At 39.9% G+C, this 21,600-nt stretch overlaps 1 protein-coding gene, 1 long non-coding RNA gene and 1 pseudogene across 2 annotated transcripts; all 3 read left to right on the top strand.

Annotated features, from left to right (window-relative positions):
- The first annotated feature begins 1,028 nt into the window (after positions 1–1,028).
- LOC112241918 lies at positions 1,029–2,698 on the top strand. The gene is made up of 3 exons (XR_002952402.2): positions 1,029–1,175; positions 1,315–1,409; positions 2,140–2,698. It is a non-coding gene; the product is annotated as an uncharacterized LOC112241918 (long non-coding RNA).
- Positions 2,699–8,698: 6,000 nt separating this feature from the next.
- Positions 8,699–11,036, top strand: LOC112241917 (annotated as a pseudogene).
- A 721-nt stretch (positions 11,037–11,757) lies between these two features.
- Positions 11,758–17,852, top strand: LOC112241546 (fish-egg lectin; the record flags this gene model as incomplete). The annotated part of the gene is given in 5 exon segments (XM_042312561.1): positions 11,758–12,518; positions 16,782–16,851; positions 16,978–17,211; positions 17,386–17,603; positions 17,734–17,852. Coding segments are annotated over 4 exon segments (626 nt in total), but the record flags the coding sequence as incomplete, so codon positions are not given.
- Between the last annotated feature and the right edge of the window lie 3,748 nt (positions 17,853–21,600).

Raw genomic sequence — 21,600 nt, 5'->3', positions numbered from 1 at the left:
ACCAGAAGTAGAGGTTAGAAAATACAAGGTTAGATTGGATTTTGGGACCGTGTTACACAATTAGATAGGAGGCACGGGTATTCTGTGGGAAGTTTTGCATATCTGGATGGATATAAGATTATCTATACTACAGTGATCAGCAGTAGGCGATATCCCCGTGTGGAGATAACACCCTGTTCTGGGGCCACTAATTAGGCAATATTTTAATGGAGATAGGAATTTCCCTGTTCATATGGATAAATATAAAATCCTAAACAGCATTTGTCTACCCCTATGTGTGTGTGTCTGTGTTATCTGTGAGTGTGTGAATGATTTGATTTGATGGAGCAGGAGCCAGGGGAGGGTAGCGGTATAAAATGTGTTATACTCAGTCTGGTACTGTCACACCCTGACCATAGTTTACTTTGTATGTTTATAGGTTTTGTTTGGTCAGGGTGTGATCTGAGTGGGCATTCTAAGTTGGATGTCTAGTTTGTCTGTTTCTGTGTTTGGCCCGATATGGTTCTCAATCAGAGGCAGGTGTTAGTCGTTGTCTCTGATTGGGAACCATATTTAGGTAGCCTGTTTTGTCAATGTGGGTGATTGTCTATGTTAGTTGCTTGTGTCAGCACAGTTCTTATAGCGTCACGGTTGTTTATTGTTTTGTATTCGGTGTTCAGTGCTTTAATTAAAATATCATCATGAACACATACCATGCTACATTTTGGTCCGCTTCTTACGACAATCATGACAGGTACAGTATAAACATTATATGGGTCATCCTATAACACTTAGCACCCTTATCAAACAGCTCTACAAATATGCCACCTGCCAAGTACACTAGCTTTTTTTGTGTATGGAACACACACAAATATAATAAATATCTATTTATCTGGAACAGGTTGTTTGTCCTCCTCCCCCCCTTGGAACAGGTCCGTTAACGTTTCCTTGGAACAGGTTGTTTGTCCTCCCGTCCCCCCCCCCGTTAACGTTTCCTTGGAACAGGTTGTTTGTCAACTATAAAAGCTCATTAATAATTATTTCATGGGGGTTGAAAGCTTTTTGCAGGGCTATATAAGGGGAAAAAGTCTGTGTTCAACAAACTACTATCAAACCTACACCGTCGCTCTACAGAGACATCATGAGAACCACTGCAGCCGTCCTATTGGTCCTCTGTCTCCTGGCCGTCAGTCATGGTAAGTTACCATCATCTGAAACATGATTTGACAGGCAGCTCTACATTAAACTTCAAATTGATCATCAAGTTGGCTCCATTTCATCCTCCTTTTTGCTGCTGTACTTTACTCATGTGTCTTTGATCTGGTGTCTCCATAGCCTGGGACTGTCATCCTGTAGTGGATATCAAGAATCTGATGCAGGACTGGGACAAGTGGTTGCAACGGACACAAATCAAATCCCCTTACTACCTGGTAGGTGATGACTGGATCCGCCTGCCTGGTTCCCTGACGTATGTCACCTGAAGGACCAGCTGGGATCTGGAGTGTCAACAGCGGAAACATTTCGTCCAAGTACAGTGGGGCAAAAAAGTATTTAGTCAGCCACCAATTGTGCAAGTTCTCCCACTTAAAGATGAGAGGCCTGTAATTTTCATCATAGGTACACTTCAACTATGACAGACAAAATGAGAGAAAAAATCTAGAAAATCACATTGTAGGATTTTTAATGAATTTATATGCAAATTATGGTGGAAAATAAGTATTTGGTAAAAAACAAAAGTTTCTCAATACTTTGTTATATACCCTTTGTTGGCAATGACAGAGGTCAAACGTTTTCTGTAAGTCTTCACAAGGTTATCACACACTGTTGCTTGTATTTTGGCCCATCCCTCCATGCAGATCTCCTCTAGAGCAGTGATGTTTTGGGGCTGTTGCTGGGCAACATGGACTTTCAAGTCCCTCCAAAGATTTTCTATGGGGTTGGATCCATGAGAAAAAATGTATTTTTTAAACACATTTTTTTTAAATAACATTGTTTAGAAACAATTGAATAAAAACATACATTTTGGCTTCTGATGCGGTTGTGTTAAGCTCAAGAGTCACAAGTTATATTCTTATAAAATCAATAGCTATATACAATTATTAAAGTCCAAAAACGTTTTATAAACTTTGAATGCAAACCCCACCCCTTTCTTCAACACAGAGACGGCATCACAGCCAGTAAACCAGAGGGCACTGGATGGAGCAATATCCCAATGTACATGCCAATGAAGCACGTGACCTATGACCTGGGCCGTCTTTGGGTCATCTCCAATTCTGGCTTCACCATGGTGTGCACACATTAGCCTCTCCTCTGCATCTGAAGGCCGTTCGGGATCTGACAAGCTCACTTGCTAACTCATTGATCTCTCTGTCTGGAACAATCTCAATTCTCAACAATAATTCACAAGAATCCTTCACTCTAAAACCTATTGCTCTAACTATATTGTCAGTACTTTATCTCTATCAAAAATAAACACTGATCTTAATGATATTACAAAATAACTTATCAATGATGTTTTCTTACACAATTTGACATTGTATTATTGATCAACACTTCAATTGAGCTTTGCCATGGCTGCTATTTGATCGTAGTGTAAACTTGGTCACGGTCACGATCCACATGGGTTTTGCTGTGCTTCAGAGGTCATCAATAGGATTGAATGGAATCCTTGTCATTATATAATAATTTCCTGCAAATAAAGCATTAATTTTGAAACTCATTTCAGTGTGTTTGAAATCATATTGAACAGGGGGATTTAAGGTAGCTCTGCAAAGATCCAGTTAAAGATCTGTTTTGTGAATCTTCTTACTTCTAAAGTTAAATATGACTAGAGTGCTACAGTACTACAGTGTGCAGGAACTGGTGAACCTTTAGTTCCCTGATGCATAGTTTGATTGACAGCTGTCCTATTGGTGTCAGGTACATATTTGACAACACCTTTTACAGTGTGCTCTATTAAAGATGTGTAACTACCCACTAATCATTACATTACTCTCTGAGGCAAATGTGTAATTTATTATTAACAAATGACTAGTTGCCTAGAATGTAAACATATTGTGGAAACTCTTTGCAGACCATATTGCTCTGTAAATAGCCTGACTAATCCCCCCCAATACTGAACATGTATTGACACGCAGCCGAGGGGACACCTGCATAGAACTTCACAAACACTAAAAGATCAATCTGGGTCATTTCCTGCTGTTCCATGATCATTTCAATATACCAGAGTTATAAAAGCCTTCACTCTTAGAAAGAAAAGGTGCTACAGTATGTGGCGCCTTAAAAAGTGTTCTTCAAATCAAATCAAATGTTATTGGTCACTTCCACATGGTTAGCAGATGTTATTGCAAGTGGAGCGAAATGCTTGTGTTTCTAGTTCTGACAGTGCAGCAATATCTAACAGGTAATATCTAACAATTCCACAACAGATACCTAATACACACAAATCTAAGTAAAGGAATGGAGTAAGAATATATAATTATAAGTATATGGATGAGCAATTTTAGAGCGGCATAGGCTAAGATGCAATAGGTTCAGTAGTATAGAATAGATAGTATAGAATACAGTATACACATATGAGATGAGTAATGCGAGATATGTAAACATCATTAAAGCGGCATTATTAAAGTGACTAGTGATCCATTTATTAAAGTGACCAGTGATTTCAAGGCTATCTATATAGGCAACAGCCTCTATGTGCAAGCGATGGCTATTTAACAGTTTGGTGGCCTTGAGATAGAAGCTGTTTTCAGTCTCTCGGTCCCAGCTTTGATGCACCTGTACTGACCTCGCCTTCTAGATGATAGCGGGGTGAACAGGCGGTGGTTCAGGTAGTTGTTGTCCTTGATGATCTTTTTGACCTTCCTGTGACATTGGGTGCTCTAGGTGTCCTGGAGGGCAGGTAGTTTGTGATGCGTTGGGCAGACCGCACCACCCTCTGGAGAGCCCTGCAGTTGCGGGCGGTGCAGTTGCCGTACCAAGAGGTGACACAGCCAAACAGGATGCTCTCAATTGTGCATCTGTAAGTGTGTGAGGGTTTTAGGTGACAAGACACATTTCTTCAGCCTTTTTCAGCACACTGTCTGTGTGGGTGGAGCATTTCAGTTTGTCAGTGATGTGTACACCGAGGACCTTGAATATTTCCACCTTCACTGTGGTCCCGTCGATGGATGACCAGGGGCCTCATTTATCAACCGTGCGTAGGCACAAATCTGTGTGTAAACCATTTATCAATCTGAACATTTGCTTGAGAGGGCGTGTAAATTTATGCACAACCATGACCATACATAAACACAGTGCCAAGTGGTGGGATTAGTGTAACAATCGTCGTAGGTGGAAGAAGAGGACCAAGGTGCAGCGTGGTACGTGTCCATGATCTTTTAATTACACTGAACACTCTAACAAAAATAACAAAAACAAACGAAACAGTCCTGTCTGGTACAGAGACAGAAAATAACTACCCACAAATCATAGTGGGAACACAGGCTACCTAAGTATGGTTCTCAATCAGAGACAACGATTGACCCAGGCCAAAAGTAGAAATACAAAACATAGACCCAGATAGAACAAAAACATAGAATGCCCACCCCAACTCACGCCCTGACCAACCTAAAACAGAGACATAAAAAAGGAACTAAGGACGTGACACATAGAATGGGGAAAATATATGTCGAAAATGTGTGAAATTGTGACAGTAGGCCTAATATATATATATTTTTTCAATGTAATTATATTTTCATTGTGAATACAAGCAACACAACCATCACACCCTGATCTGTTTCACCTGTCCTCGTTATTGTCTCCACCGTCTCCAGGTGTTGCTTGTTTTCCCCAGTGTATTTATCCCTGTGTTTCCTGTCTCTCTGTGCCAGTTCGTCTTGTACGTCCAAGCCTACCAGCGGTTTTCCCGGTTTCCTGCTTGGCCTTTTCTCCTTTTGCTAGTCCTCCCGGTTCTGACCCTTGCTTGTTTTCTGGACTCCAAGCCTGCCTGCCTGACCCTTCTGCCTGTCCTGACCTTGAGTCGGCCTGCCCTTCGGTACATCCTGAACTCTGAACTGGTTTTGACCTTTTGCTTGTCCACGACCATTCTCTTGCCTACTCCCTTTGGATTTATTAAACATCTTAAACTCCAACCATCTGCCTCCTGTGTCTGCATCTGGGTCTCACCAGGTGTCATGATAACATTATTAACAGGCTATATATAATTTAACCACCTCACTGCATTAGTTATGGGGGCTCCCGAGTGGCGCAGCGGTCTAAGGCACTGCATCTTAGTGCTAGAGGTGGCACTATTCCAGGCTGTATCACAACAGGCAGTGATTGAGAGTCCTGTAGGGCGGTGCACAATTGGCCCAGGGTCGGCCGGGGTAGGCCATCATTGTAAATATGAATTTGTTCTTAACTTACTTGCCTAGTTAAATAAAGCTTAAATAAAAAATACAAATAATATAAAGTATCCATATGAAGTAGAGTAATTTGTTAAATTACAGTCAGGTGTGAAAGTGAAACCATTGTGTAAATACTATAAAAGACTGAGATAACGGGGGATCCAATGAGAGACTGAGATAATGGGAGATCCAATGAGAGACTGAGATAATGGGAGATCCAATGAAAGACTGAGATAATGGGAGATCCAATGAGAGTCTGAGATAATGGGAGATCCAATGAGAGTCTGAGATAATGGGAGATCCAATTAGAGACTGAGATAATGGGAGATCCAATGAAAGACTGAGATAATGGGAGATCCAATGAGAGACTGCGATAATGGGAGATCCAATGAAAGACTGAGATAATGGGAGATCCAATGAGAGACTGAGATAATGGGAGATCCAATGAAAGACTGAGATAATGGGAGATCCAATGAAAGACTGAGATAATGGGAGATCCAATGAGAGTCTGAGATAATGGGAGATCCAATGAAAGACTGAGATAATGGTTGATCCAATGAGATAATTGGAGAGAGGCTGATCTTGCTCTATTCAAAGATGTGGCACAAGCTGCACTTAGCAGAGAGTGTTTTTAGAGACTGGTGGGACTTATTCAACAGAATGTACAGATTGGTTCATCAGATATCGTTTACCAACTGTCCAACTGTTGCCTGCCAAATAGCCACCTGATGCTCCACGACAGCACCATGCCAGCCAGTGTTCTGCATGCCCCAGGTGCCCTGGTTTTTTAACAATGTTTGGTACAGACAGGGACAACAGGGAGGGTAGCAGTTGTTCTGCCTCAGGTTCAAGGAGTCATGCCATTTCACTGAAACTTCCCCAGAGATGGTTCCTTAGCCACTGAAGATCTTCCTCTGTGGGCTCTTGGGACAGAGGGTTGTAGTCTCCGGCTCGGTATTTGTCTTCCACTGACTGCACCTGGTTGGGCACGGCTGGCTTCCTCCACACACATTACACATCTGTACAACCGATATTGTGAACTGGCAAAATAGGCTGCATGGCTAAACTCACGAGGTCCACGGAGGCATTTGCATGTGATAGAGAGAATCCTCAGGCCACCTATAGAGAAATGACAAGAGGAAGGATGTTACGTGTCACATGCCTTTCAATGCATGACTGTGAACACCTTGAAATGCATTTGTTGTAAGAAATGTGCTATATCAATAAAGTTTGATTTGACTGATGACATTACAGCTGTAGAATATTTAATAAACTGTCATTTTCACGAGTGCAGTTTTTCTATAAACGTTTAATTGATAACTAGGGATTTTATTACTACATGTTATTACTACATTACTACATGTCAATCATATAGTGGGAAGGATCCTATAAATCCATCACCCTACTGGTAACTGTAGTTGATATTTAAACTAAACGTAGTCAGAGATGCTGTATATAATGATGAGACAATCTTGACTCTGCCTTAACAATCAGAGTCCAAAAGGCGGGAAGGCAGGCTGTCTGCTTATCGCTGTATCCTTGTGTGGACAGGGTGTTGTCTTTTATAACCAATTCCGTCTCTGAGGCTGTTATTCGTCTGAGAGATAGCGTGATGGTGTCTGTTAAAACAGTCATCGTAACACCTTATATGGATAATCCCAAGTAGATGGTTTGTAGATGGTCAATAACTTTCAACAACATTTCAACTAACCATCCACTAACACTAGTCTGAACCTTACCCTAACCCTTATTCTAACCCTAACTGTAACCTTAACAACAGTTGCTTATCAACAGTTTGTTGATTGTATGATCATCTACATGGGACTATCTAAATAAAGGGTGACCACATTCCCCTTTATGCCTTGATTAACACCATGTTATTATCTCTCATATTGAACTGAACAGAAATATAAACGCAACATGCAACAATTTCAATTTTTTAACTCAGTTGCAGTTCATATAATGAAATCAGTCAATTGAAATAAATGAATTAGGCTGTAATCTATGGATTTCACATGACTAGGGATACAGATATGCATCAGTTGGTCACAGATGCTTTAAAAAAAAGGGTGTGGATCAGAAAACCAGTATCTGCTGTGCAGTGACACATCTCCTTCGGATAGAGTTGATCAGGCTGTTGATTGTGTCCTGAATGTTGTCTCATTCCTCTTCAATGTCTTATCGAAATTCCTGGATATTGGGTGGAACTGGACCACGCTGTTGTACACGTTGATCCAGAGCATCCCAAACATGCTCAATGTGTGACATGCCTGGTGATTATGCAGGCCATGTAAGAACTGGGACATTTTCAGCTTCCAGGAATTGTGTACAGATATTTGCGACATGGGGCCGTGCATTATCATGCTTAAACTTGAGGAGATGGCGGCAGATGAATGTCACGACAATGGTCCTCAGGATCTCGTCACGGTATCTCTGTGCATTCAAATGGCCATCGATAACATGGAATTGTGCTCGTTGTCTGTAGCTTATGTCTGCACATACCATAATTCCACCGCCACCATTGGGCACTCTGTTCACAACGTTGACATCAGCCAACCACTCGCCCACACGACAGCATACACATGGTCATACTGCAAAATTCTCAATAACGACGTTGGACGTGGATTATGGTAGAGAAAATAACATTAAATTCTCTGGCAACAGCTCTGGTGGACATTCCTGCAGCCAGCATGCCAATTGCACACTACCTCAAAACTTGAGACATTTGTGGCATTGTTATGTTACAAAACTGCACATTTTAGAGTGGCCTTTTATTGTCCTAAGCACAAGATGCACATGTGTAATGGTCATGCTGTTTAAACAGCTTCTTGACATGCCACACCTGTCAGGTGGATGGATTATCTTGGCAAAGGAGAAAGTCTTACTAACAGGGATGGAAACACATGTGTGTGCAAAATTTGAGCAAAATAAGCTTTTTTGTGTGTATGGAACATTTCTGGGATATTTACGCTCATGGAACATGGGACCAACACCTGTTGCGTCTATCATTTTTGTTCAGTGTATATTATTATAGTGTGTGTGTGTGTGTGTGTGTGTGTGCGTGCGTGCGTGCGTGTGGAGGGCGGGGTTATATTGCCAGGTCGCAATTGTAAATGAGAACTTGTTCTCAACTTGCCTACCTGGTTAAATAAAGGTGAAATAAAAAATAAAAAATATCCTCCTCCAATGAACTTTCCCTTGGAACAGGTTGTTTGTCAAATATAAATAACTCATTCATGGTTTTATGGGGTTTGAAAGCTGTTTGCAGGGCTGCAATATATAAGGGGACAAAGTCTGTGTTCAGCCAAACTGCTACCAGACTTATACTGTAGATCGACAGAGACATCATGAGAGCCACTGCAGCCATCCTATTGGTCCTCTGTCTCCTGGCTGTCAGTCATGGTAAGTTACCATCATCTGAAAACGTATTTTATAGGCAGCTCTACATTAAACTTGGAATTGATCATCAAGTTGGCTCCATAATTTCATCCTCCTTTTTACTGGTTTACTCTACTCATGTGTCTTTGATCTGGTGTCTCCATAGGTTGGGACTGTCAGCCTGTAGTGGATATCAAGAATCTGGTGCAGATCGATGCAGGACTGGGGCAAGTCAAATCCCCTACTACCTGGTAGGTGATAAATGGATCCCCCTGCCTAGTTCCCTGAAGCATATCACTGTAGAACCAGCAGGGATCTGGGGTATCAACAAGGCAGACTCAATCTACAAGTATGTGGCCGGTAACTGGGTGCAAGCTGCAGGTTAGTGGAGAGCATTACTCAATATTTATCCAGAGGACACCTGCTTCTTAGCTTTCCTGATACCATCAGGCTGTTGAGAAAAGTATTCATGTGTTACATGTTTAACGTAATGCCATTGTAAGTCATTTGGCAGAACTCACAGATACACACTTCATGTTTGCTTGTCTGTCTGTCTGTCTGTCTGTCTGTCTTTGTGGTCTTCAGGCAGTCTGAAGCAGTTGGATGCTGGAGGTGACCAATTTGTTGTGGGGGTTAACATAAATGATACACCACACTGTCGGACACGTAGTGCCACAGTTGGCTACAAGGGTCCAGGCTCACCTCTTCCATGGACAGGATTGCCAGGAGCTGTGAAGTACTACAGCTGTGGACCCTTTGGGTGCTGGGCAGTCAACAAGAATGATGATATCTACTTAATGAGTGTGAGATCTGGGAAAGAGTGTGAGAGCTGGAGTAGAGTAGTAGAGGATGGAGAGTGTCAGTTATTTTAAAACTGTTTCATATTATAACTGTTGAAATGAATGTTTGTTTCCAGAATGTGAACAGAGACACCTGTCAAAACAACGGGTGGAGTCACATTGACGGCAAGCTTTCCATGATTGAGGTGGCAACTGATGGTCGTGTCTTTGGGGTCAACTCTGCAGGCCAAGTTTCTACCAGGTAAGATTACTACTTACGGTTCCACCCTTTCCCCCTCAACATAAATAACTCACTTGAAAATGACTTGTAATAATAATGATATTCCTTTAACAATAACTCTGGTCCTGACTGTACATAACTTTGTGACATGAAGCTCTTTACACAAACATTTAAATGGATACATAAATGAAATCAGATCTAAACGTATAATAGTGTGTAGACAGCGTAAGGTAAAATATGTCAAAGTTGGATGTCCTTTAAAGCTACAGTTTGGAAGGAAAAACAACAACTAAGCGGTCACCCTGCCACTTGTTTTAGTAAAAAGCCGAGGAATGTCGCTAGAGAAATGTAACCATTCTCAAATGCATAGATGGATCTATGGACGCAAGGACAGACTATGAGAAGAAGACATGTTTTGTTTGTTTTAAACATGCCTTTTTAAAGCTATACATTGTTTGTTTACAATACCATTGTTTACAAACAATTGAGTCCAAGCTTACATTTAGGCTTCTAATGCAGTTATATTCTTCAAAAATCAATGGCTATATACAATTAATAAAGTCCAAAAGATGTATGCACTTTATAAATATTGATGAGCTTAAAACATAAACCCCACCCCTTTCTTCAACACAGAGACGGCATCACAGCCAGTAAACCAGAGGGCACCGGATGGAGCAATATCCCAATGTGCATGCACATGAAGCACGTGACCTACGACCTGGGACGTCTTTGGGTCGTCTCCAAGTCTGGCTTCGCCATGGTGTGCACACATTAGCCTCTTCTCTGTAGCTGAAGGCCGTTCGTGATCTGACAAGCTCACTTGCTAACTCATTGATCTCTCTTTCTGGAACAGCCTTCTGCTTGAGAATTGAGGACATGAATTCATTAGAATCCTTCTTACTAAAACTGTTTCCTTCATTCGAAAAAACTATATATTTTTAGTACTTTATCTCTATCAATAGTAATCATTGACTGTACTGAGGTTTAACTTCTTTTTATCAATGTAGATGTTTTCTCCCACAAACTGACCACCAACAGCCTTATAAAAGCTGTTTTCTTTTCTTGATGACTCCTTGATTAACACTTAGAGGTTTGCTATGTCTGCTATTGATCGTAGTGTAAAAACATGTACCTTCCAATGTCATCAATAGAGTTGATGTAATCCTTGGCATTGCTTATTATCTCATATTATATCATCATTGGGGCGGCAGGGTAGCCTAGTGGTTAGAGCGTTGGACTAGTAACCGGAAGGTTGCGAGTTCAAACCCCCGAGCTGACAAGGTACAAATCTGTCGTTCTGCCCCTGAACAGGCAGTTAACCCACTGTTCCCAGGCCGTCATTGAAAATAAGAATGTGTTCTTAACTGACTTGCCTGGTTAAATAAAGGTAAAATATATATATATTTTTTTAAATCCCACAAATAAAGCATTCATTTTAAAACTCATTTCTGTGTTTTGAACAGAGGAATTTAAGATCAACTGAAACTTGAGAGATCTGTTTTGTGATGATGTTTTTTGCCACTAGAACCACACGGAGGATTCAAATAATACGACCTTGATGAGTTGATTATTTGAATCAGCTGTGTAGTGCTAGGGGGAGAAAACATTCACTCTTTGGGGTTCTGAGGACCTAGTTTGGGAAATGCTGCCATAGGAAGTCCCACTGTTAGGAATAGAGGTAGGGAAGTGGCAGGGCCACAGTTCAACAGTCTATTTCCACTATTTCTATCTCACCCATAGGGAGCAGTAGTAGCCAGGACAGGTGCTTTGAGTGCCGACAGGATTGAAGGCTCACAGGTGTGAGTGATGGATGGGGAGTCTCAGGAAGGAAGCTGGAGGAGGAAATGGTGACTGTGCTTGAAGAAGCTGCACTGGATCTGGCCAAACTGTCCACGTCAGAAATAACATGTATTAATCTTCTGAGCAGGTCTCCTGCCAAAGGAGTTACAGCTGGAGCCTCATTGGATAAAGAAGAGAAGTACCTTAGTCAGTAAATCCTAGGATTGGTCAGTGCACATTGCCTGACCCGTATGGTAAATGGAAGGAAGGAGAAAAGCCTGTTGATATTATTGTTGGAGACTACCTGAGTATGTGAAGTTTGGATATGTGAGGAATGTGGTGAGAGCATTTGTGTCCAAACCATTACAGTGTGGGAATTGTAAAGGATATGGTCACGTGTCAAATGTTTGCAGATGGGAGAAGTATGATATTGAAGAATCTGTGAATGGAAAATGTTGCAACTGTGGCGGGGATCATACTTCGGATTTCCTTGAGTACCCTGTTAGGGTGAAGGAGGTCGAAGGGGTCAAGGTTCAGGGCTGAGCAGCGGATCTCCTATGTGGAGGCAGTGAAGAGAGTCGAAAGGGAAAGAGACAACAATAATGAAGATGTGGCTGTGGATGCAGTATGAAGTTTGATTTTGTTGAGTTATTTTCTGTTATGATAGTTTGAGATTTTATACTTTTTTTCAAATAATGTTTTCCCTCTTGGGATCCTTATTATCTGCCCGCTCAGTGGGTGGCGGAATCCACATATAACTTTTGTGAACGCCATTATACCATAGAAGAAAAGTGATTGATGGGTGATTGACAATTTGAGAGCTGATTGAGAGTAGACTCCTAACTCAGCAGGGGGTTCCCACATGCTTTTGAATCCTTTTTGTTCTCAAATGATCTATTATTTGTCACCATGAACATCAGTAACCTGGTTGGGCTGGCTGACAACAGAATGTGACCAAGCTCACCTTAGACTCCGATAAGTACATTAGCTCCCCTTGGAACATATACAGAAAACACCCGGTTTGCCTAACTCAACATTTTACATTACATTTCAACAGACTGGTTAATTTGTCCTAGTTTCTCTAGATGAATCTAAAACAGGAGCTGGTGTAGGTTGACTACTTGCAAGCCATTATCAGTCTTCTGTAGAAAGGGGCACCAACCATCTAGGACCCTCAAACTCACCTCTGGACCTCGAAGCCAATTCCACTGCGTTTTTTAGTTGAAAGCCCTCTAAACAGGGACTTATTTAGACCTGGGACACTAGGTGGGTGCAATTCATTATATGGTAGAACAGAAAACCAGCATGCTCCGGACCTCGTAGGGAAAGAGTTGAATAGCCTCAATTTGGAATTTAGAACTGTGATATATCCATTTGGCATGACAGGTTGACATTTCTTGGGATAAATCTTGTCCTGGAGGCAGAGCGGTTTTCGCTGGATGGGCCAGATGCAAAGTCAAAATTGGCTACTATCATAAAAACTCCTGAAAAAAAATGTGATTTTTGGTCTTCACGTTAGGGTTAGTCATAAGGTTAGTGTGATGAAGGCTAGTATTAGATTTTATGACTTTGTGGCTGTGCCAGCTAGTGACCACCCTGCAGAGTTGCTTCCAGTACAAGAGTCGTCCCATTAATTGCCAACCTGCGTTGACGAGACAGTTTCCACTATATCAGGAGTACCAAAGATCATTCCATGGATGGGCCAGTGTCTGCTAGATTTTGGATTACGCTTTCAATTAAACCCTAGACAACCAGGTGAGGGATGTTTTACTAATTAGTGACCTTAATTCATCAATCCGGTACAAGGGAGGAGCGAAAACCCGCAGAAACTCGGCCCTCCATGGAATGAGTTTGATACCCCTGATTTAGTGGAAACTGTCTTGTCGACGCAGGTTGGAAATTAATGGGACGACTCTTGTACTGGAGGCTGCTATGCAGGGTGCACTAGCACTAGCTATGCACTAGCTAATTATCATGCCAAGCTACATGCTAAAATCGTAGTGAAAATCAAGAGAAGATAATGCAGGATAATGCAGGAAAGTGAAATTCTCTGCCGAGTCCTCAACAACCAGATGTTCTGGTTTTCAGGGGAAATGGAAAGAGCCTGTGATGAGATTGTTGATTGGAGTTTAACAAGGTGACACTTAATGTAGCAGGCATAAACGAAACACCTGAAACTTCTATTGATCCCCAACATCAAGGGTGTCAAACTCATTCCATGGAGGCCAGTGTGTCTGCAGATTTTTGCTCCTCCCTTGTAATGGATTGATGAATTAAGGTCACTAATTAGTAAGAAACTCCCCTCACCTGGTTGTGTAGGTCTTAACTGAAAGAAAAAAAGAAAAAACCCACAGACACTCGGCCGTCCATGGAATGAGTTTGACCCCCTTGATTTAAGGGATCTATACTGCCCCACCAAGCAAAAGAGCAGTAACCGCTCATAGTAAAACTGAGAAGAATTACTTCAAAGTTGTTTTATTGTCCAGCCAAATAAATTGTAGGCAGATCATTGGAGATGTGGTTATGTTTTCTTATGAGGAGGTCATTTTTTTATTCATATTGGCCCTGACCTCTGACATGACCTATGATCCTAGACGGCAGTTACTTCCTTCTTGTGTTCGTATATTTATGTGTATGTGGCTGTCAGTGTCATATAGTTTGATACTTGTATCAGCAAAGAACAATAAATAATTCCAAGGTCTTCCATAGACACTACAGCCCAATGCTCAGTGAAACCAAGGTAAATGCTAACTGACGTGAGTGATGCCAGTTTCTGCCTTTTTCCTTGGTTTCACTAACGTTTTGCAGTTACTGTAAACATGAACCCCTATTTTCTCCATATACAACACAGTTGAGGAGGGATATTTGTCCACATGATAAAGCATGTATTTGATGTAGAAAGAATGTTTTTTTGGACCAAATGTGGAGTTACTGCTCTTTTGCTTGGTAGGACAGTATAGTAGTTTCAAGCGTTTAGTTTACTCCTGCTACGTTAGGTTACCTTATATGAGAGATAGCATTGTGGTGCCTGTTAACATTCCTTCTGCCTCCAAGAGGATATTATCAGTGTAAAAACGTAGGCACCGTCATGTTGCACACAATGCACATTGGTTTAGTTATTTTTCAGTGAATCCAATCCTTGTCATAGCTCATCATCTCTCATATTACCTCACGATTTTTCACAAATAAAACATTGAGTTTAAAAAAATGCTGTGTTGTTCAATTATTAAGATGATTTCCTCCAAGGTAAATGCTGTAGAACTCGACTAATTTCTGGTTTTGCTATTTGAAACCCCTCTGGTTACTGGTCTGCCTCTCTAACGTCAAGGCTACCGCCAACACTAATACGCCCCCAGGTATTTGTTATTTTGATTCCAAAAAGCCTTTGACATCTTACGGTTTATGTGCTTTACACTTCCTCATGAAATAGTTCAACTTTTACTGGCAGGTGATTCAATGTGTCATTTGAATATCGTGACATATGTTTTAACTTTATGATGAAACTGTTCTTTATAATGGGTATCATTATTCAAGATGTTTTATACTCTTTTACGGAGGGAAGGGCAAGATACAGAGAAACGAGGATAGAGAGGGGGATAAAAATAACTTTTGTATACATAGTGTATGTGTGGACACCCCCTCAAATGAGTGGATTTGGCTATTGTTGTTGACAATTGTATAAAATTGAGCTCACAGCCATGCAATCTCCATAGACAAACATTTGCAGTAGAATGGCCTTACTGAAGAGCTTAGTGACTTTAGATGTGGCACCATCCAAGGATGCCACCTTTCCAACAAGTCAGTTCATTAAATTTGTGCCGTGCTAAAGCTTCCCCGGTCAACTGTAAGCGCTGTTATTGTGAAGTGGAAAAGTTTAGGAGCCACAGCGGCTCAGCCAACGAAGTGGTAGGTCACACAAACACACAAAATGGGACCACAGAGTGCTGAAGTACTTCGTCTGTCCTCAGTTGCAACACTCACTACAGAGTTCCAAACTGCCTCTGAAAGCAGTGTCAGCACAAGAACGGTTCGTCGGGAGCTTCATGAAATGGGTTTCCATGGCCGAGCAGCTGCACACAAGCCTAAGATCACCATGCATAATTCCAAGTATTGTCTGGAGTAGTGTAAAGCTCACTGGAGCGGTCAAAACCCGTTCTTTGGAATGATGAATCACGCTTCACCATCTGTCAGTCCAACGGACAAATCTGGGTTTGGTGGATGCCAGGAGAATGCTACCTGTCCGAATGCATAGTGCCAACTATAAAGTTTGTTGGAGGAGGAATAATGGTCTGGGGTTGTTTTTCATGGTTCAGGCTAGACCCCTTAGTTCCAGTGAAGGGACATCTTAACACTACAGTATACAATGACATTCTAGACGAGTCTGTGCTTCCAACTTTGTGGCAACAGTTTGGGGAAGGCCCTTTCCTGTTTCATCATGACAATGCCCCCGTACACAGAGCGAGGTCCATACAGAAATGGTTGGTTGAGATTGGTGAGGAAGAACTTGATTGGTCTACTCGCCCAACATCAGTGCCCAACCTCACTAATGCTTTTGTGGCTGAATGGAAGCAAGTCCTCACAGCAATGTTCCAACATCTAGAGGAAAGCCTTCCCAGAAGAGTAGAGGCTGTTATAGCAGCAAAGGGGTGACCAACTCCATATTAATGCCCATGATTTTGGAATGAGATTTTTGACGAGCAAGGTGTCCACATACCTTTGGTCATGTAGTGTAAGTGTTTAAAGATTATAACAAATTCAATAAAAAATTACTTAAATAAAAACAAAAATACATTTGTTCTCCATTGAGGGGGGATGGTAGGGGTGTAAAATGTGTTACACTCAGTCTGTACAGTATAAACATTATACGGGTCCTCCTATAACACTTAGCAACCTTATCAAACAGCTCTACAAATATGCCACCTGCCAAGTACAGTAGGTGAGAGAAATAAGCTTTTGTGCGTATGGATCATTTCTGTGATCTTTTTATTTCCACTCATAAAACACAGGACCAACACTTTACATGTTGCGTTTTTTATTTTAGTTCAGTGTATATTATTATTGTGTGTCTGTGTGGGAAGGGTGGGGTTATATCCTCCTCTCGTTAGTGTTTCCTTGGAACAGGTTGTTTGTCAAATATAAATAGCTCATTAATAATGATTTGATGGGGGTTGAAAGGTGTTTGCAGGGCTGCAATATATAAGGGGACAAAGTCTGTGTTCAACCAAACTTATACTGTAGATCTACAGAGACATCATGAGAGCAACTGCAGCCGTCCTATTGGTCCTCTGTCTCCTGACCATCAGTCACGGTAAGTTATCATCATCTGAAACATGCTTGATCAACTTGGAATTGATCATGAAGTTGGCTCCATGATTTCATCCCCCTTTTTGTTGCTGTACTCTACTGATGTGTCTTTGATCTGGTGTCTCCATAGCCTGGGACTGTCAGATTGTAGTGGCTATCAAGAATCTGATGCAGATAGATGCAGGACTGGGACAAGTGGTTGCTACGGACACAAGTCAAATCCCCTACTACCTGGTAGGTGATGAATGGATCCGCCTGCCTGGTTCCCTGAGGCATATCACTGTAGGACCAGCAGGGATCTGGGGTGTCAGCAACGGAAACCTCATGTTCAAGTATGTGGCCGGTAACTGGGTTCAATTTGCAAGTAAGTGGAGAACATTACTCAATTATGAACCCAGAGAACACCTGCTTCTTAGCTTCTTGATTACCATCAGGGTAAATTATACATGTTAACATTATGCCATTGTAGGTCATTTGGAAGTACCCACAGATGCATACTCCTTGTTTTCTTGTCTGTCTCTGTCTTTGTGGTCATCAGCCGGTGTAAATCAGCTGGATGCTGGGGGGGATGAGTTTGTTGTGGTGGCCAACATGGACTATGTTCCAGGGTGTCTTTCAAGAAGTGCCTCACTTGGCTTCATGGGTGCTGACTCATCCCTTCGAGGGATAAGGTTGCCAGGAGCTGTGAAGTATTCTAGTTGCGGACCTTTTGGGTGCTGGGCAGTCAACAAGAATGATGATATCTACTTAATGAGTGTAAGATCTGGGAAAGAGTGTGAGAGCTGGAGTAGAGTAGTAGAGGATGGAGAGTGTCAGTTATTTTAAAACTGTTTCATATTATGACTGTTGAAATTGTCCTAAAACCCTGATTGAATCTGTTTTCCAGCTGAATCAAGACTGCCAAAACAATGGGTGGAGTCACATTGATGGCAAGCTTTCCATGATTGAGGTGGCAACTGATGGTAGTGTCTTTGGGGTTAACTCTGCAGGCCAAGTTTATACCAGGTAAGGTTGCTACTGAATTATGTGTATGGTTCCACCCTTTCACCCCTCAACATTATTAACTTGAAAATGACTTATAATAAGATCTTATAATAATAATGATATACCTTTATGAATAACTCTGGTCCTTACAGTACATACTTTGTGAAGCGCTTTACACAAAAATTAAAACAGATGTATAAATACAATCTGGTAAATAGAAATCAGATCTAAAAGTATAAGACTTATACAGAAATGTGTACACAGTGTACAGTAAAATTAGCAAAGGTTGGGTATCCTTTAAAGCTACAGTTTGGGATTTAAAAAACAACTTGGCCATCCCAAAACTTGTTTTGGTAAACAGATGAGGTATGTAGATAGAGAAATATAACCACTCTCAAATTCATACATGGGGCTACAGATTGAATCAATATGGATCCATGAGAAAAAATTGTTTTTTTAAACTACACATTTTTTAAAATAACATTGTTTAGAAACAATTTTCCTTTTTGGCTTCTGAAGAGTCATACGTTTTTTTTAAAGTTTTTTTTTTAAGGGGTGGATCAGCTTAATATTGCGGAAAGATCGTTGCTTCCATCAAAGTAATTGTCTGCATAATTTCCAATCCCCCACATATTTTTGGGGTAAATATATATATTCATACACGCATGCATACATGTACACATACAGTATATAGATACACATACCTATATAGACATACATACTTTTTAAAAGAATATACCTTTATTATTATTCCCCGCAAACCCTACCACCGATCCCCCAATTGGAGTAAACTAATAAACACTTCAGCTTTTACCTTCATCTTATACACATTTTACAGACACATTCTATTTTACAATAGTTATTTTTTGTTTGTTTTTAGTCCTTCCTCTATTTCTATTTGTAACTGTGCTATTTCACAAAAGTTCTGAACCTATATACATTTTACAGACCCCGTAGGTTTTACATGGTTTATCTTGTTATTAGTCCCACCCTTCAGCTCCATTCAACTCCTCCCATCGATCTCTCAACACCATCCATTTTGGATTTCTATTTGCAATATATTTTTCAACTGTGCTGTGATGCTTCACAAAATAATTGAACCTTCCTGTTCTCATAGCTTCTACAGATTGTAAATTAAAAATAAACATTTTTGCTAAAATAATTATTATATTATTGATTGATTATGGCTTTTCAAATCACCCAGTATTGCTATCTGTAGTGTTAGTTCTAGGCAAATGTTGCAATTCTTCAGCCATTCCTGGACCTGTGACCAAAAACGAACTACATATGGACCATACCAAAATAAATTATCTAATGACTCTGCCTCCTCACAGCAGAATCAGCAGAGTTGGGAAGATTGTATCCCCCATATATATAACATTCTATTAGTTGCAAGAGTTGTGTATAGTAATTTAAATTTAAAAAAATTGAAGTTTTGAATCCGACGTTGTTTTGCGTATCGATTCATAAACCATGTGCCATGGAATGGGTACATCCAAAATCTCTTCCCAACTATTTTGCAATTTATATGGCACAGCTGTCAGTTTTTGGTCCTTAAATGAAATTGGTATATGTTTTTATTTATCACACTTTTCTTTAACCATTTATGTTCTTTAATACAGGGCCGACATACAAGTTCCTTACTTTTTTCCCCTTCTACTTGCCTCTTCCATTTTTGTGGTAATGCTGCAATTAATTGGTTGTAATTTTGGGTAGAGCAGACATTTCCATATGTCTGTGTTAGCTGCATGTGTGACAACTCCACCAGTCCTATTTATGATATCATTCACAAAAATTATACCTTTTTAAAAAATTTCTTCAAAAAATATAATTTTTAAATCAATTAGTATATTTGAATTTAACCACAATATTTGTTGTATTATTTGTTCTGTCTTTTCAGGTGGATTAAACTGAAATTGCAACCAACTTTCTAAGGCTTGTTTAAAAAAGAAAGATATTTTGGAGACTATTTCCTTTTCAAACAACCGAAAGTGGGCAGGTGTAATATGAAAAAGGCCCTTCTTGAACATAGGATAAGACATTCATACCAATTTACTAGAGAACCAGTTTGGATTTAAGTATAACTTTTGTATGACTGATGCCTTTAGTGAGAGGTCTAATGCTTTAATATTTCATAATTTCTGCCCTCCGAATTGATATTCGTTATATGAATAGACCCTTTTAATTTTATCTGGCTTGCCATTCCAAATATAATTGAATATTTTATGTCCATATAATTTAAAAAGCAGGTCACTAGGTGTAGGCAAAACCATAAGCAAATAGGTAAATGGTGATATGACTAAAGAGTTAATCAGGGTGATTTTTCCACAAATAGACAGGTATTTTCCCTTCCATGGTAGCAAGATCTTATCTGTTTTTGCTTACTTTCTATAAAAATTTATTGGAGTGAGATCATTTCTTTCTTTTGGAATTTGTATACCGATTATGTCCACATCTCCGTCAGACCATTTTATTGGTAAACTACATGGTAATGTAGAATTTGCATTTTTTTGTGATCCAATACGTAATATAGTACACTATAGTACACTAATTTGGTTTTAATCCAGAGAACATAGCAAAAGTATCTAGATCCTCTATGAGGCTGTGGAGAGACTAATTGTGGTTTTAAAAGAAAACATGAATCATCAGCGTACAATGACACCTTCGTTTTTAAGCCACGTATTTCTAATCCCTTAATATTATTGTTTGATCTAATCTTAACAGCTAACATTTCGATGACAATAATAAATAGATATGCCGATAGTGGACGACCTTGTTTTACTCCTCTAGATAGTTTCAAACTTTCTGAGATGTAGCCATTATTGACTATTTTACACCTAGGGTTACTATACATAACTTTAACCCATTTTATAAGAGATTCCCCAAAATTGAAATATTCTAGGCATTTATATATGAACTCCAGTCGTACTTTATTAAAAACCTTCTCAAAATCAGCTATGAAAACCAGGCCTGGTGTCCCAGATATTTCGTAGTATTCTATTGTTTCCAGTACTTGTCTTATATTATCTCCAATGTATCGTCCATGTAAAAAAAACTGTCTGATTAGGATGAATAATATCTAACAATACTTTTTAAATTCTATGCTCCAAGCATTTGCTAGTATTTTTGCATCACAACACTGAAGTGTAAGAGGTCTCCAATTTTTTAAACGGACTGAATCTTTATATATACCACTTGGGTCCTGTTTCAGTAATAATGATATCAGACCTTGTTGTGTACAGTGATAATCTACCATTTATATAGGAGTGGTTAAAACATGCTAATAATGGTCCTTTGAGTATATCAAAAATATAATTGTATACTTCCACTGGTATGCCATCCAGCCCTGAACTTTTCCCATCCTTATTAAAGGCCCCAATTGCATCAAGCAGTTCCTCCTCTGTAATTTGTCCTTCACATGAATCTTTCTGAACAGATATTAATTTTTCATTATTATTAGGAAAAAATCCGTACAATTAATTTCAGTTAGTGGAGATGGAGGAGCCTGAAACAAAAACATATTCTTAAAGTACTTTTACTTCCTCTTTCAAAATATAATTTGGGAAATCATGCGTGACTCCATCATTTGTAACAAATTTAAAAAAAACATTTTGGTAGCATTTCTATATTGAAGATTGAAAAATAATTTGGTGCATTTTTCCCCATATTCCATCCAGTTCGCTTTATTTTTATAATATATTACACTGGATCTTTCTTGAAGAGTCATAAGTTATATTCTTAAAAAATCAATGGCTATATTCAATTATTA

The sequence above is a fragment of the Oncorhynchus tshawytscha genome, unplaced genomic scaffold, assembly GCF_018296145.1.
Source record: "Oncorhynchus tshawytscha isolate Ot180627B unplaced genomic scaffold, Otsh_v2.0 Un_contig_2393_pilon_pilon, whole genome shotgun sequence".
NCBI lineage: Eukaryota > Metazoa > Chordata > Actinopteri > Salmoniformes > Salmonidae > Oncorhynchus > Oncorhynchus tshawytscha.
The sequence above is the reverse complement of the archived record's forward strand: the minus strand, read 5'-3'. Positions and strand labels throughout refer to the sequence as shown.